Source organism: Scyliorhinus torazame, chromosome 8, assembly GCF_047496885.1.
Source record: "Scyliorhinus torazame isolate Kashiwa2021f chromosome 8, sScyTor2.1, whole genome shotgun sequence".
Classification (NCBI taxonomy): Eukaryota; Metazoa; Chordata; class Chondrichthyes; order Carcharhiniformes; family Scyliorhinidae; genus Scyliorhinus; species Scyliorhinus torazame.
The window spans coordinates 168,475,405-168,502,077 of NC_092714.1; the positions used below are offsets into that span (position 1 = coordinate 168,475,405).

Consider the following 26,673-nt stretch of genomic DNA (forward strand, 5'->3'; position numbering starts at 1 on the left):
CGGGAAGAGAGGGCACCCTTGCCTCGTCCTTCGGTGTAGTTTAAAATACCCCGACCTCAGCCGGTTCGTACGCACACTCGCTACTGGTTCCTGATAGAGCAACCACACCCAGTCAATGAAGTCTTCACCAAACCCAAACCTTCCCAGCGCCTCCACAGGTAATCCCACTCCACCCGATCTAAAGCCTTCTCCGTATCCATCGCAACCACCACCTCCATCTCCCCTCCTTCTAAGGGCATCAGAATAACATTTAAAAGCCTTCGAACATTGGCCGTGAGTTGCCTGCCCTTTACAAATCCCGTCTGGTCTTCCCCTATCATCCCCGGGACACAATCCTCTATACTTGAGGCCAGTATCTTAGCCAGCAGTTTGGCGTCCACATTCAGTAGAGAAATTGGCCTGTGTTGGAAGGCATTTTCTGATACTGGACTATGATATAATTATAAGTGACTACATTTGTGCTCCTATATTACTTTTGAATAGTTCTGATGAGACAAAAGGTATCAATGGCTTAGATGCCTGTTTAGAAGAGGCAATTTGTAGAAATAGATAGTGTATACACAATGCTGTTAATATCAGAAAAGACACAAAATGGCTGTTAGATATTTTGTGATATTAAAGACACAAAATGGCTGAACAAGCCACATTTCCTGTAAACTGTCTCATGAAAACCAACCGTGGGTATGTATAGGGAGTATCCCAACAGCCGCTGATAACAGCTTCACAGAACAAGACATACAATGTATCGCTGATAAAGCTCAAGGTCCACAGCTGTAGACAGGACATAGCCTTGTGTTAGTTTTGAATGACTTCTGTATGAAGTTAGGGGTGGTAAGACAACACCCATTTTAACCATATATGTGATAACTGGGATGCTAAGAAAATGGATTAACTGCATGTAATAAAGTGTGACACAAATATAGTTGATTGATTGTATGTAAATAAGAATCCGCCCCTTGAATCTGTATATTACCCAGTGTGAGTCTTAGCTCAAGTGCGAAATGGTGCTGTCAATAGGCGTTGGGGTCTTACGTCTTCTCGCCCAGAATTCTGGCATAATAATCTGCTTTTTTACTTATACTCAGGCCTTTGTGCGAATATTTTCATCTCTGACATTTGGCGTAGTCGGCAGGATGTTGCTGAGCCGGACGCCACTCGAGCCGGTGGACAAGGCGAGTAGTCAAACCTTTGACCGCCAGAAATTAGAGTCACACGGCGAGACGGATGGACAGCGAAGCAACATCCAACGAATCTGGCATCAAGACCAACTGAGTAAAAGACTCAGTTTAAAATTTCTTTTTTTTGGTTTTGTTTTGTTGGTCCGCTATACCATTTTCTTTAGTACTAATTGGCTGCTCGAGGACCCGTGCTGAGCCTGAATTAAGGGGGCAATTGAGCTCTCATGTGACGGCCAGAGTCAGTTGGGAATCCGAGACGCACAGACTGTTGAGTGAATAATGGGTCGCGACATTTATCATGACACAGTGCCAAGCGACAGGAACTCCACCCTACGGGAGTGGACAATAGGTAAAGCCTCTGAGCACAGTCACCAAGTCACACCGGATACGCGGGTGATAGAGACGACACGGAAAAGAGAGGCATGAGGCCGCTTTTCTGGGTCCCCCGGGATCCATGAGTCTGGCGTTCGGGTAAGAGTAAAATACTCTGGTACAAAAAAAACAATGATCAAAGATGGGTGGGATCCCAACGCAGCCCCTGTAGAACAGAGAAAATGGTGAGATACACAGAAGCGAGATAAGACAAATAAAGCAGGAGTCATCTTAATTCACCAGTTAGAAGAACAAATGACAGAAATTAAGTGCACCCTCGTGCAGCGTTACGCTAATAATGTAAATGACAGATATAAAGCCTGTCAAATAAACCGTATATAAACCGTTTGAAAAACAGGCTAGTTTAAAGGAACTGAGCACTCACTCTCCCACATTCGCAACAAATCATTTTAAGCACAGCAATAAAGAGAGAAAAGATAGCAGCAGTACAGATTGTGCAAACTGGCAACGAATCACAGGAAACTGCTACAATTACGGCTAAGGACTGTCCTGGAATGTCTTTTTTTTAAATAAATATTTTATTGAAAATTTTTGGTCAACCAACACAGTACATTGTGCATCCTTTACACAATATTATAACAACACAAATAGCAATGACCTATTTTATAAACAAAAAATGAATAAATAATAAATAACAAAAATGAAAACTAACCCTAATTGGCAACTGCCTTATCACAAGTAACACTCTCCAAAAATATAATTTAACAGTCCAATATATAATTATCTGTAGCAACGACCTACACATATTATACAGTATATATTAACAACCCTGAGAGTCCTTCTGGTTCCTCCTCCCCCACCCCCCCCCCCACACCCCACCCCCACCACCACCCCCCCCACCCCCCCCCCCACCACCCCCACCCCCCACCCACCCCCCACCCCCCCCCACCCCCCACCCCCCCCCACCCCCCACCCCCTCCCCACCCCCCCCCCCCCCACCTCGCACACCTATCCTCCACCCCAAAAAATTTACTGAGCCGTGCTCCAGTCATATGCGCCCTGTGTAATACCTTAAACTGAATCAGGCTTAGCCTGGCACACGAGGACGACGAGTTTACCCTGCTTAGGGCATCTGCCCACATCCCCTCCTCGATCTCCTCCCCCAGCTCTTCTTCCCATTTCCCTTTTAGTTCATCTACCATAGTCTCCCCTTCGTCCCTCATTTCCCTATATATATCTGACACCTTACCATCCCCCACCCATGTCTTTGAGATCACTCTGTCCTGCACCTCTTGTGTCGGGAGCTGCGGGAATTCCCTCACCTGTTGCCTCGCAAAAGCCCTCAGTTGCATATATCTGAATGCATTCCCTTGGGGCAACCCATATTTCTTGGTCAGCGCTCCCAGACTCGCGAACTTCTCATCCACAAACAGATCTTTCAGTTGCGTTATTCCTGCTCTTTGCCACATTCCATATCCCCCATCCATTCCCCCCGGGGCAAACCTATGGTTGTTTCTTATCGGGGACGCCCCCAAGGCTCCAGTCTTTCCCCTATGCCATCTCCACTGTCCCCAAATCTTCAGTGTAGCCACCACCACCGGGCTTGTGGTGTAGTTCCTCGGTGAGAACGGCAATGGGGCTGTCACCATAGCCTGTAGGCTAGTCCCCCTACAGGACGCCCTCTCTAATCTCTTCCACGCCGCTCCCTCCTCCTCTCCCATCCACTTACTCACCATTGAAATATTAGCGGCCCAATAATACTCACTTAGGCTCGGTAGTGCCAGCCCCCCCTATCCCTGCTACGCTGTAAGAATCCCTTCCTCACTCATGGGGTCTTCCCGGCCCACACAAAACCCATGATGCATTTTTCAATCCTTTTTAAAAAAGCCTTCATGATCACCACCGGGAGGCACTGAAACACAAAGAGGAATCTCGGGAGGACCACCATCTTAACCGCCTGCACCCTCCCTGTCAGTGACAGGGATACCATATCCCATCTCTTGAAATCCTCCTCCATTTGTTCCACCAACCACGTTAAATTTAACCTATGCAATGTGCCCCAATTCTTGGCTGTCTGGATCCCCAGGTAACGAAAGTCCCTTGTTACCTTCCTCAACGGTAGGTCCTCTATTTCTCTACTCTGCTCCCCTGGATGCACCACAAACAACTCACTTTTCCCCATGTTCAATTTATACCCTGAAAAATCCCCAAACTCCCCAAGTATCCGCATTATTTCTGGCATCCCCTCCGCCGGGTCTGCCACATATAGTAACAAATCGTCCGCATACAAAGATACCCGGTGTTCTTCTCCTCCTCTAAGTACTCCCCTCCACTTCTTGGAACCCCTCAACGCTATCGCCAGGGGCTCAATCGCCAGTGCAAACAATAATGGGGACAGAGGGCATCCCTGCCTTGTCCCTCTATGGAGCCGAAAATATGCAGATCCCCGTCCATTCGTGACCACGCTCGCCATCGGGGCCCTATACAACAGCTGCACCCATCTAACATACCCCTCTCCAAAACCAAATCTCCTCAACACCTCCCACAAATAATCCCACTCCACTCTATCAAATGCTTTCTCGGCATCCATCGCCACTACTATCTCAGTTTCCCCCTCTGGTGGGGGCATCATCATTACCCCTAACAGCCTCCGTATATTCGTGTTCAGCTGTCTCCCCTTCACAAACCCAGTTTGGTCCTCGTGGACCACCCCCGGGACACATTCCTCTATTCTCATTGCCATTACCTTGGCCAGGACCTTGGCATCTACATTTAGGAGGGAAATAGGTCTATAGGACCCGCATTGTAGCGGGTCCTTTTCCTTCTTTGAGAGAAGCGATATCGTTTGCTTCAGACATAGTCGGGGGCAGTTGTCCCCTTTCCTTTGCCTCATTAAAGGTCCTCGTCAATACCGGGGCGAGCAAGTCCACATATTTTCCATAGAATTCGACTGGGAATCCATCCGGTCCCGGGGCCTTTCCCGCCTGCATGCTCCTAATTCCTTTCACCACTTCTTCTACCTCGATCTGTGCTCCCAGTCCCACACTTTCGTGCTCTTCCACCTTGGGAAATTCCAGCCCATCATTCTCTCCCTCCCATCCGGGGGTTGAGCTTCATATAATTTTTTATAAAATGTCTTGAACACTCCATTCACTCTCTCCGCTCCCCGCTCCATCTCTCCTTCCTCATCCCTCACTCCCCCTATTTCCCTCGCTGCTCCCCTTTTCCTCAATTGGTGTGCCAGCAACCTGCTCGCCTTCTCCCCATATTCGTACTGTACACCCTGTGCCTTCCTCCATTGTGCCTCTGCAGTGCCCGTAGTCAGCAAGTCAAATTCTACATGTAGCCTTTGCCTTTCCCTGTACAGTCCCTCCTCCGGTGCTTCCGCATATTGTCTGTCCACCCTCAAAAGTTCTTGCAGCAACCGCTCCCGTTCCTTACTCTCCTGCTTCCCTTTATGTGCCCTTATTGATATCAGCTCCCCTCTAACCACCGCCTTCAACGCCTCCCAGACCACTCCCACCTGGACCTCCCCATTATCATTGAGTTCCAAGTACTTTTCAATGCACCCCCTCATCTGCCATTAGTCCCATGTCCATTCTCCAGGGTGGGCGCCCTCCTGTTTCCTCCCCTATCTCCAAGTCTACCCAGTGTGGAGCGTGATCCAAAATGGCTATAGCCGTATACTCCGTTCCCCTCACCTTCGGGATCAACGCCCTTCCCAGCACAAAAAAGTCTATTCGCGAGTAGACTTTATGGACATAGGAGAAAAACGAGAACTCCTTACTCCTAGGTCTGCTAAATCTCCACGGGTCTACACCTCCCATCTGCTCCATAAAATCTTTAAGTACCTTGGCTGCTGCCGGCCTCCTTCCAGTCCTGGACTTCGACCTATCCAGCCCTGGTTCCAACACCGTATTAAAATCTCCCCCCATTATCAGCTTTCCCATCTCTAGGTCCGGAATGCGTCCTAGCATCCGCCTCATAAAATTGGCATCATCCCAGTTCGGGGCATATACGTTTACCAAAACCACCGTCCCCCCCTGTAGTTTGCCACTCACCATCACGTATCTGCCCCCGTTATCTGCCACTATAGTCTTTGCCTCGAACATTACCCGCTTCCCCACTAATATAGCCACCCCCCTGTTTTTCGCATCTAGCCCCGAATGGAACACCTGCCCCACCCATCCTTTGCGTAGCCTAACCTGGTCTATCAGTTTCAGGTGCGTTTCCTGTAACATAACCACATCTGCCTTAAGTTTCTTAAGGTGTGCGAGTACCCGTGCCCTCTATCGGCCCGTTCAGCCCTCTCACGTTCCACGTGATCAGCCGGGTTGGGGGGCTTCCTACCCCCCCCCCCTTGTCGATTAGCCATCACCTTTTTCCAGCTCCTCACCCGGTTCCCACGCAGCTGTATCTCCCCCAGGCGGTGCCCCCCCGCCCATCCCCTCCCATATCAGCTCCCCCCTCTCCCCAGCAGCAGCAACCCAGTAATTCCCCCCTCCCACCCCCCCCCGCTAGATCCCCCGCTAGCGTAATTACTCCCCCCATGTTGCTCCCAGAAGTCAGCAAACTCTGGCCGACCTCGGCTTCCCCCCGTGACCTCGGCTCGCACCGTGCGACGCCCCCTCCTTCCTGCTTCTCTATTCCCGCCATGATTATCATAGCGCGGGAACCAAGCCCGCGCTTCTCCCTTGGCCCCGCCCCCAATGGCCAACGCCCCATCTCCTCCACCTCCCCTCCTCCCCCCATCACCACCTGTGGGAGAGAGAAAAGTTACCACATCGCAGGATTAGTACATAAAACTCCTCTTTCCCCCCTTTTTAACCCCCCTCTTTGCCCCCCACATTCGCCCCACCACTTTGTTCAAACGTTCTTTTTAATAACCCGCTCATTCCAGTTTTTCTTCCACAATAAAAGTCCACGCTTCATCCGCCGTCTCAAAGTAGTGGTGCCTCCCTCGATATGTGACCCACAGTCTTGCCGGTTGCAGCATTCCAAATTTTATCTTCTTTTTATGAAGCACCGCCTTGGCCCGATTAAAGCTCGCCTTCCTTCTCGCCACCTCCGCACTCCAGTCTTGATAAACGCGGATCACCGCGTTCTCCCATTTACTGCTCCGAGTTTTCTTTGCCCATCTAAGGACCATTTCTCTATCCTTAAAACGGAGGAATCTCACCACTATGGCTCTGGGAATTTCTCCTGCTCTCGGCCCTCGCGCCATCACTCGGTATGCTCCCTCCACCTCCAACGGACCCGCCGGGGCCTCCGCTCCCATTAACGAGTGCAGCATCGTGCTCACATATGCCCCGACGTCCGCTCCCTCCACACCTTCAGGAAGACCAAGAATCCTCAGGTTGTTCTTCCTTGCGTTGTTCTCCAGTGCCTCCAACCTTTCCACACATCGTTTCTGATGTGCCTCATGCGTCTCCGTCTTCACCACCAGGCCCTGTATGTCGTCCTCATTCTCGGCTGCCTTTGCCTTCACGACCCGAAGCTCCCGCTCCTGGGTCTTTTGTTCCTCCTTTAGCCCTTCGATCGCCTGTAGTATCGGGGCCAACAGCTCTTTCTTCATTTCCTTTTTGAGCTCTTCCACACAGCATTTCAAGAACTCTTGTTGTTCAGGGCCCCATGTTAAACTGCCACCTTCCGACGCCATCTTGGTTTTTGCTTGCCTTCCTTGCCGCTGTTCTAAAGGATCCACTGCAATCCGGCCACTTTCTCCTCCTTTTTTCATCCGTATCCAGGGGGGGATTCCCTTCTGGTTTACCGCACAGTGTTTTTAGCCGTTAAAATTGCCGTTGGGGCTCCTATCAAGAGCCCAAAAGTCCGTTTCACCGGGAGCTGCCGAAACGTGCGACTCAGCTGGTCATCGCCGCACCCGGAAGTCCTGTCCTGGAATGTCTTAAGGAGAGGGGAAAGAAACAGGCTCCCTGAAAATGGACATGTTAAATTAACTAAAAGTTTAGACATGTCCAAAGGAAAAGAAAGGAAAAAAATCAAATAAAGTAAAAATCCAAAAGATCAGGAAGGAGCTGAAACGCTCAAACAGCTTTTTATTCAGAAATATCTGAGGATGACAAATCCCCCTCCCAAAACAAAAACAAAAAATAGGGAGTAAAGTCAATACAAGATTAAGGTTAGAAACTTAACAATGGATTCTTGTCTAGAATAACTTCAGATCGTTTCAAGCCGTCCAGATCAACTCGGCAGTAATTCAATTCATTTGAATAAAAAAAAAACACCCAGTAATATCTCTTTCAAACACTGGTTCAATAGCGAACATTGAAAATTGAATTCAGTTTAAAGAACAAGAAAGAAATTTGAGTAACATTAAAGGAAAGAATAAACAATGTTTGAGATCACGTAACAGACGCAAATGGCATCATTCCAAGTTCTCCGCCTCCTTCGGTTCTGTACAAAAATGTAACCATTTCCGCAAGCAGGTCATCTGCACAAAGAAATATACGTCTCTAAGAATAGCTAATGCCTATAAAATTAATCAGTGAAAATGGACTCAAATGGAATAACACAGACGAAGTTTTATGACGAAGGAGAATGGAAGATTTTGTTCAGTATTTTAATTAAGTGATTGTGAAATTGCTGTCTCTTCTTTTGCGACCTGTGAGAATGTGTGTGTTTGGTCTGTGAATGTTAATATTTCTCTGCTAAGATTTATCTTCTGAGAAGTAACCTTGAGATTTTAATCTGGAATTTTAGAATAGGTTCCAGAAGGATTTTTACCTAACTTATTTTGGTGAAAGCACTGACGTGAGTGTGGTGATATTTGTGTGTCGTCTGCCATTGTAAGTTAAAGATCATAGATTGAGTGTAATTAATAAATTTTTCTTTTCAAAGGTTATCATTGACATTTCCAGGGTAATTTTGATACACGAGGAATTTTAATTAGGGTACAAAATCACGTATGAAAGAAGAAAATATTAGTTTTATGGTGTTCATTGGAAGTTAGGATAGTTGAAATACATATGAAATACATACCTCATGCTCAGAAAGCTCCCTTCCAGGAACAGATCACCCACCCTCACAATCCCCGCCCTCCGCCACAGTCGACACCCACCGTCCATGTTCCCCGGGGCAAATCGGTGATTGCCGCAGATGGGGGTCCACACCGATGCTCTCACTTCCCCTATATGCCTCCTCCACTGGCCCCAGATCCACAAAGCCACCACCACTATAGGGCTGGTGGAGTACCGCGGGAGCGGCAGAGGCGCCGTAACCAGGGCTGCCAAACTGGTGCCCCTGCACGAAGCAGCCTCCACCCGCTCCTAGACCGACCCCGTGCCCACCATCCATTTTCTTATTATCGCTATGTTAGCCATCCAGTAGTAGTTGCTAAAGTTCGGCAATGCCAGCCCCCCCCTCCCCTCTGCTCCTTTCGAGCATCACTTCCTCACCCGCTGGTACTTCCCCGCCCAGACGAATCCCAGGATAATTTTATTCAGCCTCTTAAAGAAGGACCTCGGGATGAAAATGGGGAGACACTGAAATACGAACAAGAATCTCGGGAGAATCGTCATCTTAACAGTCTGCACCCTCCCCGCTAGTGACAGCGGGAGCGCATCCCAGCTCCGAACCTCCTCCCTCACTCGTTGAGCTTATGCAACCTGCCACAGTCCCGTGCCAACTGTATCCACAAGTATCTAAAGCTTTCTCCTACCAGCCTGAACGGCAACCCCTTCAGCCTACTCGCCTGCCCCTTCGCCTGAATTACGAACAACTTGCTCTTAGCCATGTTGAATTTATATCCTGAAAACCGGCCAAATTCCCTCAGGATTTCCAGGATGCAGTCCATCCCCGCCATTGGGTCCGCTGCGTATAACAACAGGTCATCCGCGTATATCGAGACTTTATGTTCCACTCCCCCCCCCGAACCAGTCCTTTCCAGTCCTTTGAAGCTCTCAGAGCAATTGCCAGCGGCTCTATGGCCAGTGCGAACAGCAGTGGGGAGAGAGGGCAGCCCCTGTCTTGTCCCGCGGTGCAGTCTTAAGTAATTTGTTGTCGTCCTGTTCGTCCTTACACTAGCCTCTGGGGCCTGGCATAACAGCCTAACCCAGTCAATGTACTCCTCCCTGAACCCAAACCTTCCCAGCACCTCCCACAGATAGTCCCACTCGACTTGGTCGAAAGCATTTTCCGCATCCATAGCTATCACTATCTCTGCCTCCCTGCTCTCCGGGGGCATCATGATCACATTAAGCAGCCTTCTTAGATTGGCCGCCAGTTGCCTACCCTTTACAAACCCAGTTTGGTCCTCCGCAATTACGTCCGGTACACAGTCCGCAATTTGAGCCGCCAAGATCTTGGCCAGTAACTTAGCGTCTGCGCTGATCAAAGAGATCGGCCTATAAGACCCACAGGCCTCTGGGTCTTTATCCCGTTTCAGAATAAGCGAAATAGTGGCCTGCGACATCGTCGGGGGTAGGACCCCTCTGTCTCTTGCCTCGTTAAAAACCCTGACCAGCACCGGCCCCACTATCTCGGCAAACGTTTTGCAAAACTCCACGAGATACCCATCCGGCCCCGGGGCTTTACCCAACTGCATGACCTTCAGGCCCCCCAGTACCTCTTCGATCCCAACCAGGGTCCCCAGTCCGTCCACCAACCCCCTACCCACTCCTGGGAAGGTCAGTCCGTCCAGGAATCGTCTCATCCCCTCCAGTCCCCTGGGGGGTTCCCGAAATGTATAGCTTACTATAAAAGTCCCTCAAAGCCTTGTTCAGCCCTGCCGTGCCCCCACCAGGTTTCCCTCCCCATTCGCTAGCCTTCCTATCTCCCTAGCCGCTTCTCCCTTCCTTAGGTGTTGCGCGAGCATTCTGCTGGCCTTCTCTCCATGCTCATATATCGCACCTTTTGCCTTTCTAAGCTGCTCTACAGCCTTGCCTGGAGTCAGCACCCCGCACTCGGCCTGCAGCCTCTGTCGTTTCCTGAGTAACTCTGGCCTCGGGGACTCCGCGTAGCTCCTGTCCGTCCGTAAAATTTCCTCAACCAGTCAGTCCATTTCTGCCCTGTCTGTCCTGTCCCTATGGACCCGGATTGAGATCAGCTCCCCTCCCACCACTGCCTTCAGTACCTCCCAGAGCACCGCTGCTGAGACTTATCCGGTATCATTTACCAGCAGGTAATTCTGCATGCATTTTCTGAGTCTCTCACACACCGCCTCGTCCGCAAGCAATCCAACTTCCAACCTTCATTGTGGGCGCTGGAAGCTATCCTTACAAATCCGTAGGTCTACCCAGTCCGGAGCATGGTCCAATATGGTAATTGCCAAATACTCTGCCTCCACCATCCCGGCCGACTTGTCCCTACGCATGAGAAAGAAATCAATTCGGGAATAAATCTTATGGACGTGGGAGTAGTACGAAAACTCCCTCGTCGATGGCCCGCTAAATCTCCACGGATCAGCTCCCCCAATTTGCTTCATGAACCCTCTCAGTTCCTTTGCCATCGCTGGCAACCTGCCCGTTCTTGAAGACGACCAATCCAGGCTCGGGTCCAGGACTGTGTTAAAGTCCCCACCCATGATCAGTTTGCCTGAGTCCAAGTCGGGGATCTTCCCTAGCAACCTCCTGATGAAATCCACATCGTCCCAATTAGGGGCATACACACTGACCAAGACTACTCTCACCCCTTCTAGCTTACCCCTAACCATAATGAAACGAAAATGAAAATCGCTTATCACAAGTAGGCTTCAAATGAAGTTACTGTGAAAAGCCCCTAGTCGCCACATTCCGGCGCCTGTTCGGGGAGGCTGTTATGGGAATTGAACCGTGCTGCTGGCCTGCCTTGGTCTGCTTTCAAAGCCAGCGATTTAGCCCTGTGCTAAACAGCCCCTTAACAAATCTGCCGCCCCCGTCCGCAACTGTACCCTCCGCCTCAAATTGAACTCTTTTATTAATCAGGATCGCAACCCCCCTAGTCTTTGTGTCGAGCCCCGAATGAAAGACCTGACTGACCCAGCCCTTCCTCAACCTAACCTGGTCTGCCACTTTCAGGCGAGTCTCCTGCAGCATGATTACGTCCGCCTTCAGAACCCGCAAATGCGCGAACACACGCGCCCTCTTCACCGGCCCGTTTAGCCCTCTAATATTTCAGGTGATCAGCCTGGTTGCGGGGCACTTCGCCCCCCTCCCCCCCCCTTTGTCGATCAGCCATCCCCTTTCCTTGGCCAGCCTCCCAGCCATGTGTCGCGCTTCCTCTGGCCCGCCTCCTGGCCGGCTCCACCCATGACCTCCTCACTGTTGCCATGTCCAGTTTCCACCCTCGTCAGCAGATCAACCCCCCCGCCCCCCAGTATCACCATCCTACCACCTAACCCCTGCTCGAGTCTAACTGTATGAACCCCCCCACCTGGCTTCCGTTGACTAGCCCACCCAGCTAGCCTGGTGGCTCCCCGCTTCGGCGCCAGCACGTCTCTCACCCATTGTTCCCTGGCTCTCCTCCCCCCAGCCCATCCATACCACTTCCCCAAACCAGCCCTGCTTAAGCACACACTCTATACAAGTCAAAGACATCCCCTACAATAGTGCAATTTAGATCAAACAGATAGAGATAAGAAGTACCAGGCACTCTCAGCCCTTCCCCTCCACACACAGAAAAAGATTGCAAAAAATTCCCCCGAAACCCCCATCATAACCACACCTTTTAAACTATTTTCTTTCTAATTTACCCCCTACCAAACCTCCAACCAAACAAGAGACTCCAAAAAGGAAACACTTTGGGAAACCGAAAAAGAACAAGAAAAACACATCGCAACCAAAATACATCAACCTAAAAAGGTCGAAAAAACGAAAAGAACAGACCCTAGCATGCAGGCATCTCTCAAAGCGAGAGAGAAACAAAATAGACTTAAAAGTTCTACCATGAGTCCAAGAGTCCCCAGCTCAGAGCCAGCCCTTGCTTCTTAACAAAGTCCATCGCCTCCTCAGGTTCCTCGAAATAGTGGTGCTGGCTCTCATACGTAACCCACAGTCGCGCCGGAAAAAGCAGCCTGAAATTCACCTTGTTCTTGTACAAAATCTCCTTCACCTGCCTGTAGCTTCCCCTCCTCCTGGCCACCTCAGTGCTCAGGTCTTGGTAAACACGCAGGGTGCTATTGTCCCAGGCACAGCTTTGTGTGCTCTTGGCCCATTGCAGAACCCGCTCCTTGTCCAGGTACCTGTGGAACCGGACCACCATCGCTCGTGCGGGACCCCCTCGTTGTGGCTGCCTCACCTGCACTTTGACTGGCCTGTCCACCACCGGTGGGCGAGGGAACACCTTGTTCCCCAGCAGCTTCTGAAAAATACCCTCCACATACATGGCGGCATCCAGCCCCTCAGCCCCCTCCGGAAGGCCAACAATTCTTACATTCTGCCAGCGAGATCTGTTGTCCAGGTCCTTCAGCCTTTCCAGGAGCATTTTTTGCTGATACCTCAGCCTCCGAATCTCCACTTCCACCACCGTTTGAAAGTCTGCCTGCTCGTCCACCGTCTTCTCCAGCTTCTGGAGCTTCTCAGCCTGATCATCCAGCCTTTTTTCCAATCGGTCCATCGACTTCTGGAGAGGCTCCAAATTGTCGCGCTTCAGAGCTAAAGAGCCCTCCTGCATGGCCAGTAGCAGCTGCTCCATTGTAGGCTGGATTGTTGGCACCTTGCTCTGGACACCGGCCATACTGGTCTCTCTCACAGCCTCCACCGTGCCCTTGTTTGACCACTTCTTCTGCTGTTTACGGTACCTCCGGCTTCTTAAGTCCATACAACTCTGTATGGGTTCAGTGCCCGAGTACTATTGCTTTCCAGTTCCGCGCTCAAAAGCGCAAAAAAGTCGAGGGAGAAGGTCCAAAAGTCCAACCGAAACGGGAGCCACCAAATGTGCGACCTACCCCCTCATAGTCGCCACCGGAAGTCTGAGATTGCAGAATTAAGTGTAAAGGACAGATGGGTAAATAAAATATGTCCATGATCATGTTTCTTGTTTAAACAAAAGAAGGGTGGTGACGAAATGACGACTGGCAGAGAACTCTTACTCCACCCCCTTTTCAAACCAGCAGAGAATTGACCCGTGCTGGGGTTTGCCCCTGTCCACACTCCGAGCTCTGGCTTTGTAATTCTGATAAAGTAATTTTAAAAAACAGCTGAAGATGTATTTTTAACTGAAACTTACAAATCTTAAGTTTTGAATTGTCAGATATATTCAGATTAGTTAACCTACTCTGTCCCATGCAGAATGGATCTTTTGTGTTAGAACATAGAACATACAGTGCAGAACTTTACAAGTAACTACAGGTGCCACAATATTTGCAGTAGCTTCAGGAATTTGAGATAGGTCGAGTTATTGTAAACTGGCTAATTAACCAAGCAAAAGCACGTCAAGGTCGGGTTCAAGTGCAACAGAATTAGGCGCGTAACCATGAGGAAAATAGATATGAAAAAGTTGTAATATACAAGAACTACTAACCCCTGAATAACACACCTGTTCGGCCCATACAGGAAAAGCTTTATACGAACAACATCTAACACCTGGTGACGACCAGGACACTTTTCCACTTTTCCTTTAAATTTTTAGGTTAAACATTCAAGTAGGTTCACAAACTGGTTGTGTGGGGGGGCAAATGCTTATCTTACTTCGGAAGACATAAAACTTTATAACAGTGTTCGCGATGTCTCAAAGTGGAGCGAAAAGATGAGAAAGCCCCTGGAGGAGATGTACGGGGCTGAAACTTTCGCTAAGGCCTGGGCTGCCTGGATAGATGGTGTCAGTGAAATTGAAAAAAGATCAGATGGAAATGTTTGTAAAGAAGTTCTTCCACAAGTCAAATGCCCGACACTCATAATTCACGGAGAGAAAGACCCAATGATGCCGGGTTTTCACGCAGACTACCTGCACAAGCACATCAAGGGGTCCAGACTGCACCTGATGGCAGAAGGAAAACACAACCTACATCTGCGCTTTGCTGAAGAATTCAACAGTCTTGTGGAAGAATTTTTAATGTCACAAGACTGACCGGTTGTGTGTTAATGCCGGCATCGTAATCAGAACACAGTCACATTTCAGTAACCGGGGCATTGTCGATAAAAGATGATTTTGTGTTCCGATGCTGTGGTCTAAATGAGACACAGAATACACTTGAACGAAACACAAATATCACCTGTGGAATCGCTCAGGTCATCCATTTTAAAATAAAAACATTTAAAAAAAATGTTTTTAAAAAACATTCAAGAAAGGCTGGAACAACAGCAGCAGTTGTGGGGACCAGTGATGGCTCTTGAGATCTCAGAACAACTACAAGCACTTAAAAGAGCAGGAACATCACTGATTTCACAACGGACACAGGATGAACGTAGCTATATGAACTATGGTGCTTTATATAATTTTATTGATGGTATGTGCATCCCAGCAGCCAGAGACTGGAACAATAATATAGCCTATTTTAATGCTTGGCTGCAGCTACATTCGGGGAAAGACAGCAGATGCGTATACAACTTGTGTCTGTACTTCTCGCGCGTTCAGGTATTGTTTATAATATGAAATAAATATGTATAGTGTTTTAAGTAAGGTCGTTATAGAACATAGAAAAATACAGCACAGAACAGGCCCTTCAGCCCACGATGTTGTGCCGAACCTTTGTCCTAGATTAATCATAGATTATCATTGAATTTACAGTGCAGAAGGAGGCCATTCGGCCCATTGAGTCTGCACCGGCTCTTGGAAAGAGCACCCTACCCATAGTCAACACCTCCACCCAACACTAAGGGCAATTTTGGACACTAAGGGCAATTTATCATGGCCAATCCACCTAACCTGCACATCTTTGGACTGTGGGAGGAAACCGGAGCACCCAGAGGAAACCCACGCAGACACGGGGAGGATGTGCAGACTCCGCACAGACAGTGACCCAAGCCGGAATCGAACCTGGGACCCTGGAGCTGTGAAGCAATTGTGCTATCCACAATGCTACCGTGCTGCCCTCAAGAACAAATAAATCTACACTATATCATTTTACCGTAATCCATGTACCTATCGAATAGCTGCTTGAAGGTCCCTAATGTTTCCAACTCAACTACTTCCACAGGCAGTGCATTCCATGCCCCCACTACTCTCCGGGTAAAGAACCTACCTCTGACATCCCCCCTATATCTTTCACCATTCACCTTAAATTTATGTCCCCTTGTAATGGTTTGTTCCACCCGGGGAAAAAGTCTCTGACTGTCTACTCTATCTATTCCCCTGATCATCTTATAAACCTCTATCAAGTCACCTCTCATCCTTCTCCGTTCTAATGAGAAAAGGCCTAGCACCCTCAACCTTTCCTCGTAAGACCTACTCTCCATTCCAGTTATGAAGCAGGCTGCCAATGACACGGGTGCCACTAGATTTTGAGGGCATGACAACCTACACTGGGTTAGAAGAGGCATAATCAATGATGCAGTGACATGACTTAACACAGAAACTTCTATAGTAAAGTCACGAGACATACAAAGGTTAAATGCGAAGATGGAACAACTTACAGGAATAAGGAAGAGAATATTAGAGAAAGCAGAGAAAGGTCTAGCCAGCTTGGGGAAGTGGGCCTGGATATACAATTGAATAGGACAACAGTGTTAGGGACACACACTAAGACAATTAACAATAATCAACATTAATTAACAAACTCATCGACCAAGAAAGGTAGACAGTCGGACAACAGGAGCAGCTAAACCACAACCTTGATCTGATCGAAAGGGGGGAGGTGCCTGATCGAATAGACAGCCCGCAACTCGCTAAGCTAGCCAAATGACAAGGGACGCTGGACAACCGTACTCTGAAGGCAGTAACCAGAATATACTCAGCGATCCCCAACTGCAAAACGGACGAGATAACGGGGTTAGAGATGGTCCTGATGACCCCTATCATCACACCGGACTCAGGGCCATACCCTCACAACCAACTGGAGGACATTGGAATCGTACGGGCTAACACCTCCCTCAGGTACTATCTCATCGAGACCTCTGCTATACGCAGGGACATATCCCGTCTGGTCTTCCCCTATAATCCCGGGACACAATCCTCAATCCTTGTGGCCAGTATCTTAGTCAGCAGTTTGGCGTCCACATTCAGTAGAGAAATTGGACTGTATGACCCGCATTGCTCCGGATCCTTCTCTCGTTTCAGGATCAATGAAATAGAGGCCTGCGACATTGTTGGGGGGAGGACCCCCTTCTCTCTTGCTTCATTAAATGTCCTTACCAGCAGTGAGCTCAATATCTCTCAAAACTTCTTATAGAATTCCACCGGGTAGCCTTCCGACCCTGGGGCCTTGCCCGACTGCATGCCCTCCAGTCCCTCAATTATTTCCTCAATTTCAATTGGGGCTCCCAGCCCTTCCACCAGATTCTCATCCACCCTCGGGAACCTCAACTGACCCAAAAACTGCCTCATCCCCCCCCACCCCAGCCTAGGGTTCCGACTCATTCCCCTCCCACTTAGTCATCGCTCTCTTTAGGCCAGCCTCCAGCTCACGCCCCTGGCCTCCTCGAGCCCCCCCTCGGGCATTCACCATCCCCGACCTCCCATTTGTCCCCTAGTAACAGTTCCTCCCCTGTCAGCAAAGCAGCTCTCCCCCCCCACCCCCCCTCCCTCTCTGGTAACAGCACCAGAAGTCCAACCCCCATATCAAGCTCCAGCTTAACAGCTGCTCGTCCCTCCACTGTACTTCCGTGAGTCAGCTGACCAAGCTGACGTAATAGCTCCCACTCATGGCACCAAAAAGTCTGTCTCCCCATTGTTTTCTCCCCCCACTGGACAAACATATTCAAAGCATCACATTCCCCAGTAAACAAACATCAGAAGAAACAGTGGAAAAACAACCACAGAAACCACCCCCTCTCCAACCAGCCAAAGACAAAGTTAACTTTAGCCATCGAAACAGCCCCTTATTGCACATATCACTTATTCAAACCAGCACAAAAGTAATTGTCAACAAATCACCACTACAACACTCTCCAAGGAATCAGTGTCTTTAGTTCACATCCAGTCTTTTTTCCTTGATGAAAGTCAATAGCTGTGGGTGTTCTTATATACATCATTGTGGCATTCAAACAGCCCTGTTCCCGTCTCACACTGTTTGCACTCGAGTCCTGACTTCAGCTGCATTAGAGTACTTGGGCGGCATGGCAGCACAGTGGTTAGCACTGTGGCTTCACAGTGCCAGGGGTCCCAGGTTCAATTCCAAGCTTGGGTTACTGTCTGTGCGGAGTCTGCAAGTTCTCCCTGTGTCTGTGTGGGTTTGCTCCGGTTTCCTCCCACAATTCCGAAAGACATGCTGTTAGGTAATTCTGTGTACCCGAACAGGCGCCGGAATGTGGCGACTAGTGGCTTTTCACAGTAACTTCTTGCAGTGTTAATGTAAGCCTACTTGTGACAATAAAGATTATTATTAAAGTGGGAGTTTTGTGACTGAGGGAGTTCGGTGAAGAGGGAGTGAGGTGCCCCTTTCATTTCCTACCTGTCCTCAAAGAGTGTGAGGGGAGCCGTGAGTTTATAAAGAGAGCAGCTGACTGGTGAGTAAGTTCTGGTAGGTATTTCTCAAACTAGATTGAATTGTAAGTCATTGTTTCAGCACGTGTCCTTGATATGTATGTCCCTGTCAGGCAGGGAAGAGATGGTCGAGTGAGGGAACCATGGTTGACAAGAGAGGTTGAATGTCTTGTTAAGAGGAAAAAGGTGACTTATGTAAGGCTGAGGAAACAAGGTTCAGACAGGGCATTTGAGGGATACAAGATAGCCAGGAGGGAACTGAAGAAAGGGATTAGGAGAGCTAAGAGAGGGCATGAACAATCTTTGGCGGGTAGGATCAAGGAAAACCCCAAGGCCTTTTACACAAACGTGAGAAATATGAGAATGACTAGAGCGAGGGTAGGTCCGATCAAGGACAGTAGCGGGAGATTGTGTATTGAGTCTGAAGAGATAGGAGAGGTCTTGAACGAGTACTTTTCTTCTGTATTTACAAATGAGAGGGGCGATATTGTTGGAGAGGACAGTGTGAAACAGATTGGTAAGCTCGAGGAAATACTTGTTAGGAAGGAAGATGTGTTGGGCATTTTGAAAAACTTGAGGATAGACAAGTCCCCCGGGCCTGACGGGATATATCCAAGGATTCTATGGGAAGCAAGAGATGAAATTGCAGAGCCGTTGGCAATGATCTTTTCGTCCTCACTGTCAACAGGGGTGGTACCAGGGGATTGGAGAGTAGCGAATGTCGTGCCCCTGTTCAAAAAAGGGACTAGGGATAACCCTGGGAATTACAGGCCAGTTAGTCTTACTTCGGTGGTAGGCAAAGTAATGGAAAGGGTACTGAAGGATAGGATTTCTGAGCATCTGGAAAGACACTGCTTGATTAGGGATAGTCAGCACGGATTTGTGAGGGGTAGGTCTTGCCTTACAAATCTTACTGAGTTCTTTGAGGAGGTGACCAAGCATGTGGATGAAGGTAAAGCAGTGGATGTAGTGTACATGAATTTTAGTAAGGCATTTGATAAAGTTCCCCATGGTAGGCTTATGCAGAAAGTAAGGAGGCATGGGATAGTGGGAAATTTGGCCAGTTGGATAACGAACTGGCTAACCGATAGAAGTCAGAGAGTGGTGGTGGATGGCAAATATTCAGCCTGGATCCCAGTTACCAGTGGCGTACCGCAGGGATCAGTTCTGGGTCCTCTGCTGTTTGTGATTTTCATTAATGACTTGGATGTGGGAGTTGAAGGGTGGGTCAGTAAATTTGCAGACGACACGAAGATTGGTGGTGTTGTGGATAGTGAGGAGGGCTGTTGTCAGCTGCAAAGAGACATAGATAGGATGCAGAGCTGGGCTGAGAAGTGGCAGATGGAGTTTAACCCTGAAAAGTGTGAGGTTGTCCATTTTGGAAGGACAAATATGAATGCGGAATACAGGGTTAACGGTAGAGTTCTTGGCAATGTGGAGGAGCAGAGAGATCTTGGGGTCTATGTTCATACATCTTTGAAAGTTGCCACTCAAGTGGATAGAGCTGTGAAGAAGGCCTATGGTGTGCTCACGTTCATTAACAGAGGGATTGAATTTAAGAGCCGTGAGGTGATGATGCAGCTGTACAAAACTTTGGTAAGGCCACATTTGGAGTACTGTGTACAGTTCTGGTCGCCTCATTTTAGGAAGGATGTGGAAGCTCTGGAAAAGGTGCAAAGAAGATTTACCAGGATGTTGCCTGGAATGGAGAGTAGGTCTTACGAGGAAAGGTTGAGGGTGCTAGGCCTTTTCTCATTAGAGCGGAGAAGGATGAGGGGCGACTTGATAGAGGTTTATAAGATGATCAGGGGAATAGATAGAGTAGACAGTCAGAGACTTTTTCCCCGGGTGGAACACACCATTACAAGGGGACATAAATTTAAGGTGAAAGGTGGAAGATATAGGAGGGATATCAGAGGTAGGTTCTTTACCCAGAGAGTAGTGGGGGCATGGAATGCACTGCCTGTGGAAGTAGTTGAGTCGGAAACATTAGGGACCTTCAAGCAGCTATTGGATAGGCACATGGATGACGGTAAAATGATATAGTGTAGATTTATTTGTTCTTAAGGGCAGCACGGTAGCATTGTGGATAGCGCAATTGCTTCACAGCTCCATGGTCCCAAGTTTGATTCCGGCTTGGGTCATTGTCTGTGCGGAGTCTGCACGTCCTCCCCGTGTCTGCGTGGGTTTCCTCCGGGTGCTCCGGTTTCCTCCCACAGTCTAAAGATGTGCAGGTTAGGTGAATTGGCCAATGATAAATTGCCCTTAATGTCCAAATTGCCCTTGGTGTTGGGTGGAGGTGTTCAGTTTGGGTATGGTGCTCTTTCCAAGAGCCGGTGCAGACTCAAAGGGCCGAATGGCCTCCTTCTGCACTGTAAATTCAATGATAATCTATGATTAATCTAGGACAAAGGTTCGGCACAACATCGTGGGCCGAAGGGCCTGTTCTGTGCTGTATTTTTCTATGTTTTTCTATGTTCTATGTTCTTCTAAAATTTTAAATTTAAAGGGTTTAATCATGACAGGAGAGCTCAAAGCCCCGTGAAGGGAACCAGCTATTTCTGATAGGTAAAAAGGTCATTAATTTAGCCATTTTAATGTAAATACTAAAGCCCAGTTTAAAATCCATTTTAAAATGGATTTCATCATAAAACTTCAAGCATAACTTAGATTACAAAAACATACAGCTTGCAGGATTTGCAGTGGCAAAGCACAGAATTTGAAACATCTAAAGGCTAGCTAAAGCTTATGCAACATTTTACATTATAAACTATCCATTGTTATAATGAACAGAATTACAGAAGTTATGCAGCTTTACCACAATCTGATCAAGGTCAAAATAAGCACCATGACAACATGAATTCACCATTGTTCAGAATACAGATAATAGTGCAGTCAGATGTAAAACCAGTAAAAGCTAGAATTGATTAAAAGCGTAAATCACATTCCAACACATAGAAAGTCCCCAAAGGTGCAACATATCCGCATATATGTTGCACATTGATGATTGACAACTAGCCGTCCAACCAAATGCATTTGAGACCCATCCAAGCCAATCAGCACATTGCAGGGGTAGGGACAGATGGAGTCAGACTGATAACATTCTCTTTCAACAGAGAGGTCCGGGCAGACATTTTCCATCCAGGATCACTCTATATCTTTTACCTAGCTATTCGCTATCCGTATTTCGTATTTTCATACTTACACTCTAACTCTTAAAATCTGCACAAGCTGTTTTACTTCGAGCAAAAAAAATTACTGTATTTTGAAAGTTAAATTTGTTTGTAAACCATTAAGCCAATTATATCTCTTTAAATCTTCTGCTGGCAGGGCTTATTGAGAACATCTGATTTTTAACCACAAGAAGATTTCAGTCTCTCAATTATAATCAATAGACACAATAAAAGATTTTTATTTCGCATCCGAGAAGTGTAACTTAAATTTCTACTGAGTTTTGAAGTGTATACGAGACTACACTTAAACCGCACGGTAGATTTCTAGTTTGCTCCTCTTGTTCCAAATGGGAATCCAGGAACATTTCCAGGCCCCAGGACCAGCATGTGTGCAGGAATGTCCAGCTGCAGCTCCTGGAAGCTCAGATTTCACAGGCGGAAAAACTGTGGAGCATCCGTGAGTATGAGAACATCGTGGATAGCACATTTAGAGAGGTGATAACACTGCAGCTGATGGGACTTGATGAAGGGAGGGAATGGGTGGCCACCAGGCAGTCCAAAAGAAACATGCAGGTAGTTCAGGAGTCACCTGGGGTCCAGCTAGCAAATCAGTATTCCATTTTGGAGGTTAATGAGGCTGGTTCCTCCAGGGAAAGTGGACAGAACCAAGCTTCTAGCACCACAAGTAGCCTGTCTGCACAGGAGGAAGAGTCATAGTAATAGGTGATTCTATAGTCAGGGGAACAGATAGGCGTTACTGTGGCCATCAACGTGACTCCGGGATGGTGTTCTGCCTCCCTGGTGCCAGGATCCGGTATGTCATTGAACATCTGCAGGGCATCCTGAAGGGGGATGGTGATAAAGCAGAGGTCATGGTACATGTTGGTACCAATGACATAGGTAGAAAGATGGATGAGGTCTTGCATCAAGAATTCAAGGAGTTAGGCAGTAGACTAAAAAGCAGGACCTCTCTGGATTACTCCCAGTGCCATGTGCTAATGAGTACAGAAATAGGAGAATAGCGCAGATGAATGCACGGTTTAAGAGTTGGTACAGGAAGGAGGGTTGATAGATCCCTGGACCACTGGGATTGCTTCTGGGGAAGGTGGGACCTGTAGAAGCGGGACGGCCTACAACTGAACCAGAGCAGGAATAACAACATCCTTGCTAGTGTTGTTGGGAGGAGTTTAAACTAATTCGGTGGGGGAGGGGAATCAGACTGTTGGCAGAATACGGACACAGCATAACACAGAAAAGCAATCAAGTCAGAGGGAATACAGCGGTAGTAGGTTTCAAGACAAGGCTGGATAGCCTCTACTTTAATGCCAGGAGTATTACAGGTAAAACGGATGAGTTAAGGGTGAGGGTTGACATGGGGAATTGCGATATAGTTGCCATCACGGAGATGTGGCTGATGGAGGGGCAGGTTGGCAGCTCAACATCTCGGGATACAGAATCTTCAGGCGAGACAGAGGAGGGGGTAAAAGAGGAGGAGGTATTGCATTATTAGTTAAGGACCAGTTACTGCAGTAAGGAGAGATGATATCTTGGAGGAGGCATCAAATGAAGCTTTGAGGGTAGAGTTTAGGGATAAAAAGGAGACAGCAACATTACTAGGTGTTTATTATACACTCCCAGATAGTCAGTGGAAAATTGAGGAGCAAATATGTGCGTAATTCGTAAAAATAATAATAGGGCAATTATATTATAGGGGGCACAGAGACAATTCACTAGGCTGTTGCCTGGGATGGAACATTTCAGTTTAGGCGAGATTTGGGGAAAACCTTTTTTACCAGAGGGTGATGACAGTCTGGAATGCACTGCCTGGGTGGGTGGTAGAGGTGGGTTGCCTCACATCCTTTAAAAAGTACCTGGATGAGCGCTTGGCACTTCATAACATTCAAGGCTTGTAAATGGGATTAGGTAGGCAGGTCAGGTGTCTTTCATGCATTGGTGCAGACTCGATGGTCCGAAGGGCCTCTTCTGCATTTATTATTGTGATTCTGTGATTCAAATTTCACCCAGATTTACCCCTGGACTGGATGTTGCCGTGATGCTCTCCAGAGCAAATAAAACTTGACAGATATTAGAGTAGATGACCAAAGGTTGGTTAAAGATGATTTCAGGTAGTGTCTTAAAGGGAGCAAGAAATAGAGGCGGAGATGTTTACCAGCAAAATCAAAATTAATGCCTAAGAAAAGGTAAGGTACTGGAGATTGCGGCATACACATACACAGAACAAAATTCAAATTTTGTTTTGAGACGGTATATTTTGTAATACCTGCATTGACTGAATTACCTCTTGAGCAGCTGGTAGCAGGAGGTTGCTACTGGCATCACCCAACTCCAAGAACAATGTCAGAACGCAGCTGCTGATGCAAGATTAGCTCCAAACTTTCAGTATACTAATACTGTACACAATGCTTTTGAAGTAGAGTTACAGTACTTCACCCATTAAACACTCCAGGCCATCATCAGCCCTGAAGGTGTGGTTCCCTGACCGTGCCTTACCCCTTCACTGGCCATGGGACACTGGAACCTGGGGTGAGGAAGGGGTCTCCCTCTCCTTCCCCCTCTATCTTCCAGTTGTATCATTTTGCTTTTGTGGAGACAAGCAATTGTTATCCAGGCAGTGAAGCGGAGAGAAAGAGATGTGCTATCATTACTGTAGATTCACAATCATTTCTGAGCAAAATTAACCTGCTGGAAAAGCAGTCAGTTGGAGGACAACATTTTAATTAAACAGCCTGCAACACAGGTCGTGTCACAGAATACACGCACTCCAGAGCTGTACTCACACAGCAGCACTTGGGGTCGTCCGGTCAAATGAAATCAGATGTCCTGGTGGTCGCCCTTTTCTCTGCAAAAGTACAAGTGCAGTTTCTTTAAAACTTTACACATTGCGCTATTCACTGTTTCCAGCTTCTACCACACCTTTGCATGGGATGGAGCAGGAGCTGTAACTATACCTAGGTCCTAGCTCCTTGCTCTATGTTTCCATATGGGGAGGTACCAGCCAGACTTGGCACCACTGGTGAATTTCTCACATCCAGTTGGCACAATGCCCTGGGGCATCTGAATTGTGGCTTGTCCGGGTTTCCGAGGAGACTGTGTGCTTGGAATCATCTCGATAGACAAACTAATTACTGAGGCAATGCCAGCCCATGGTCAGGTAGGGAGGCAAGTGAAAGGACATGACAATGTTCTTGGGATGGAAGTAACACAGGCAAGGCAGCATTTTATGATCAATGGCCTAAAGTTTCAGTCACATGGTGTGGGTTAGGAGTTACAGGTTAACCACTCTGGTTACTGATGTCAGGCTCCCTGAAGGGCATTGGTCAACTTATTGGATTTCTACATCAAAATGCCAAAACGTGGGCAGCACGGTGGTGCAGTGGCTAGCACTGCTGCCTCACGGCACCTAGGTCCCAGGTTCGATCCCGGCTCTGGGTCACTGTCCATGTGGAGTTTGCACATTCTCCGTGTTGGCGTGGTTTTCGCCCACACAACCCAAAGATGTGCAGGGTAGGTGGATTGGCCATGCTAAATTGCCACTTAATTGGAAAAAATGAATTGGTACTCTAAATTTTTTTTAAATGCCAAAATGCAGGGTTCAATGCAACTATACCCAAACTGTACCCACAGTGATATTAGTCCTATATATTACAAAATACTTATTAATGTAGAGTGCACCCTGATGTCAATGTTTGCTGGGAAAGGATGATCGGGTTTTCTGATGTGCAAGATACTGAACATTTTCTATTGGCTGTGTGGTACCTTGTTATTTCACAGATGCATTACCATGACATCAAATCCTGTTGAACAAAGTCATACAGAATCATAGAATTGTTACAGTGCAGAAGGAGCCCATTCGGTCCATCGTGTCTGCACCAGCTCTCCAGACAAGCATAATGATTTAGTGCCAATCCCCTACCTTTTCCCCGAACCCCTGCACATTGTTTCTATTCAAATAATCATCTAATACCTTCTTGAATGCCTCAATTGAACCTGCCTCCACCATATTTCCAGGCATTGCATTCCAGACCCGAACCACTCAATAGAATAATAGAATTCCTACAGTGCAGAATAAGACCAATTGGGCCATCAAGTCTGTACCGACCATCTGAAAGAGCACACTGCCCACGTCCACTCCCCAGCCCTATCCCGTAAGCCCATAACCCCACCTAACATACACATCTTTGGACACTGAGGGGTAATTTAACATGGCCAATCCATCTAAACTGCACATCTTTGGAATATGGGAGGAAACTGGAGCACCTGAAGGAAACCCATGCAGGCAGGGGGAGAAAGTGCAAACTCCACACAGTCACATAAGGCCAGAATTGAACCCGGGTCCCTGGTGCTGTGAGGCAGCACTGCTAACCACTGTGCCACCCTGTTGCCTCACTCATTCTGTGGAAAAGCTTTTTCTTACATCACATTTGCTTCCTTTGCAAATCATTTCAAATCTGTGCAGTCTCGTTATTGATCCTTTTACGAGCAGGAACAGTTTTTCCCTATCCAGTCTGTCAAAGCCCCTCATGATTTTGAACATCTTTATCAAATCTCCTCTTAGCCTTCTCCTCTCCAAGGAGAACTGTCTCAATCTCTCCAATCAATCATCATAATTGAAGTTTCTCATCCTTGGAACAATTCTTGTAAACCTCTTCTGCACTCTCGACAATGTGTTTACATCCTTCCTACAGTGTGAAGCCAAGAATTGTACATAATACTTCAGCTGAGGTGTAACTATTGTCTTGTAGACGTTCAACATAATCTCCTTGCTCTTGTACTCTATGCCCCTATTCTAAGCCCAGAATACTATAAGCTTTATTCACTGCTCTCTCCAACTGTCCTGCCACCTTCAATGATCTATGCACATAATCAACTGCGCAAGAACTTTAACTCTTATTTTTTTTATTGGCTCTCCACATTCTTCCTACCAAAATGCCCTTAACTGAACTTCTCATGTCCAACATCACTCATGCTGACCTTCTTTGGGATCGGACTCCCTCTCTGGCTCAGGTCATCCTCCATTTGTCGTGAGCGCTGCAAAAAGACACATTTTATGTCAAAATAACACATTGGTTGTTTTTAAACTGAAAATAAAAGACAGTAGGATAAAACAACTTGTATTTATATAGCATCTACCACGATCTCGGAGCATCTCGAGCCACTTCACAGCCAACGAAGCACTTTTGAAGCAGCAAATGGGCAGCCAAATTGCACACAGCAAGAACCCGTGGTCAGATAGCTGATCACAAACAGGCAATGTGTTATCGTGATGCTGGATGAAGGATAGTTGTTAGTTGATGGATAAATGTTTGCCTGAACACTGCAGAGAAATGCCCTGCTCTCAAAACAATGTAATGGAATAGTCAGGTTTCCAGACTCAAAATCCATTGTCTAACCACTGACTCGCCCCAATTCCTGGCAACTGTCTGGAGCCAGAGGATACATGACCTTCTCATTCC

At 47.6% G+C, this 26,673-nt stretch overlaps 1 protein-coding gene across 2 annotated transcripts in view; it reads right to left on the reverse strand.

The window, feature by feature from the left end:
- LOC140428239 (deoxynucleotidyltransferase terminal-interacting protein 1) overlaps nt 1–26,673 on the reverse strand; it is a 113,228-nt gene that overhangs the window by 70,070 nt on the left and 16,485 nt on the right. For both annotated transcript variants that reach the window (XR_011948738.1, XM_072514489.1), the window contains exons 5-6: nt 26,192–26,248; nt 23,998–24,059 (exon numbers count right to left, since the gene is read on the reverse strand). Coding sequence is in view for 1 of the 2 variants with exons in the window: in XM_072514489.1 (XP_072370590.1) it covers nt 23,998–24,059; nt 26,192–26,248 (119 nt within the window). In the remaining variant the exon portion in view is untranslated. The remainder of the gene's footprint in view (nt 1–23,997; nt 24,060–26,191; nt 26,249–26,673) is intronic.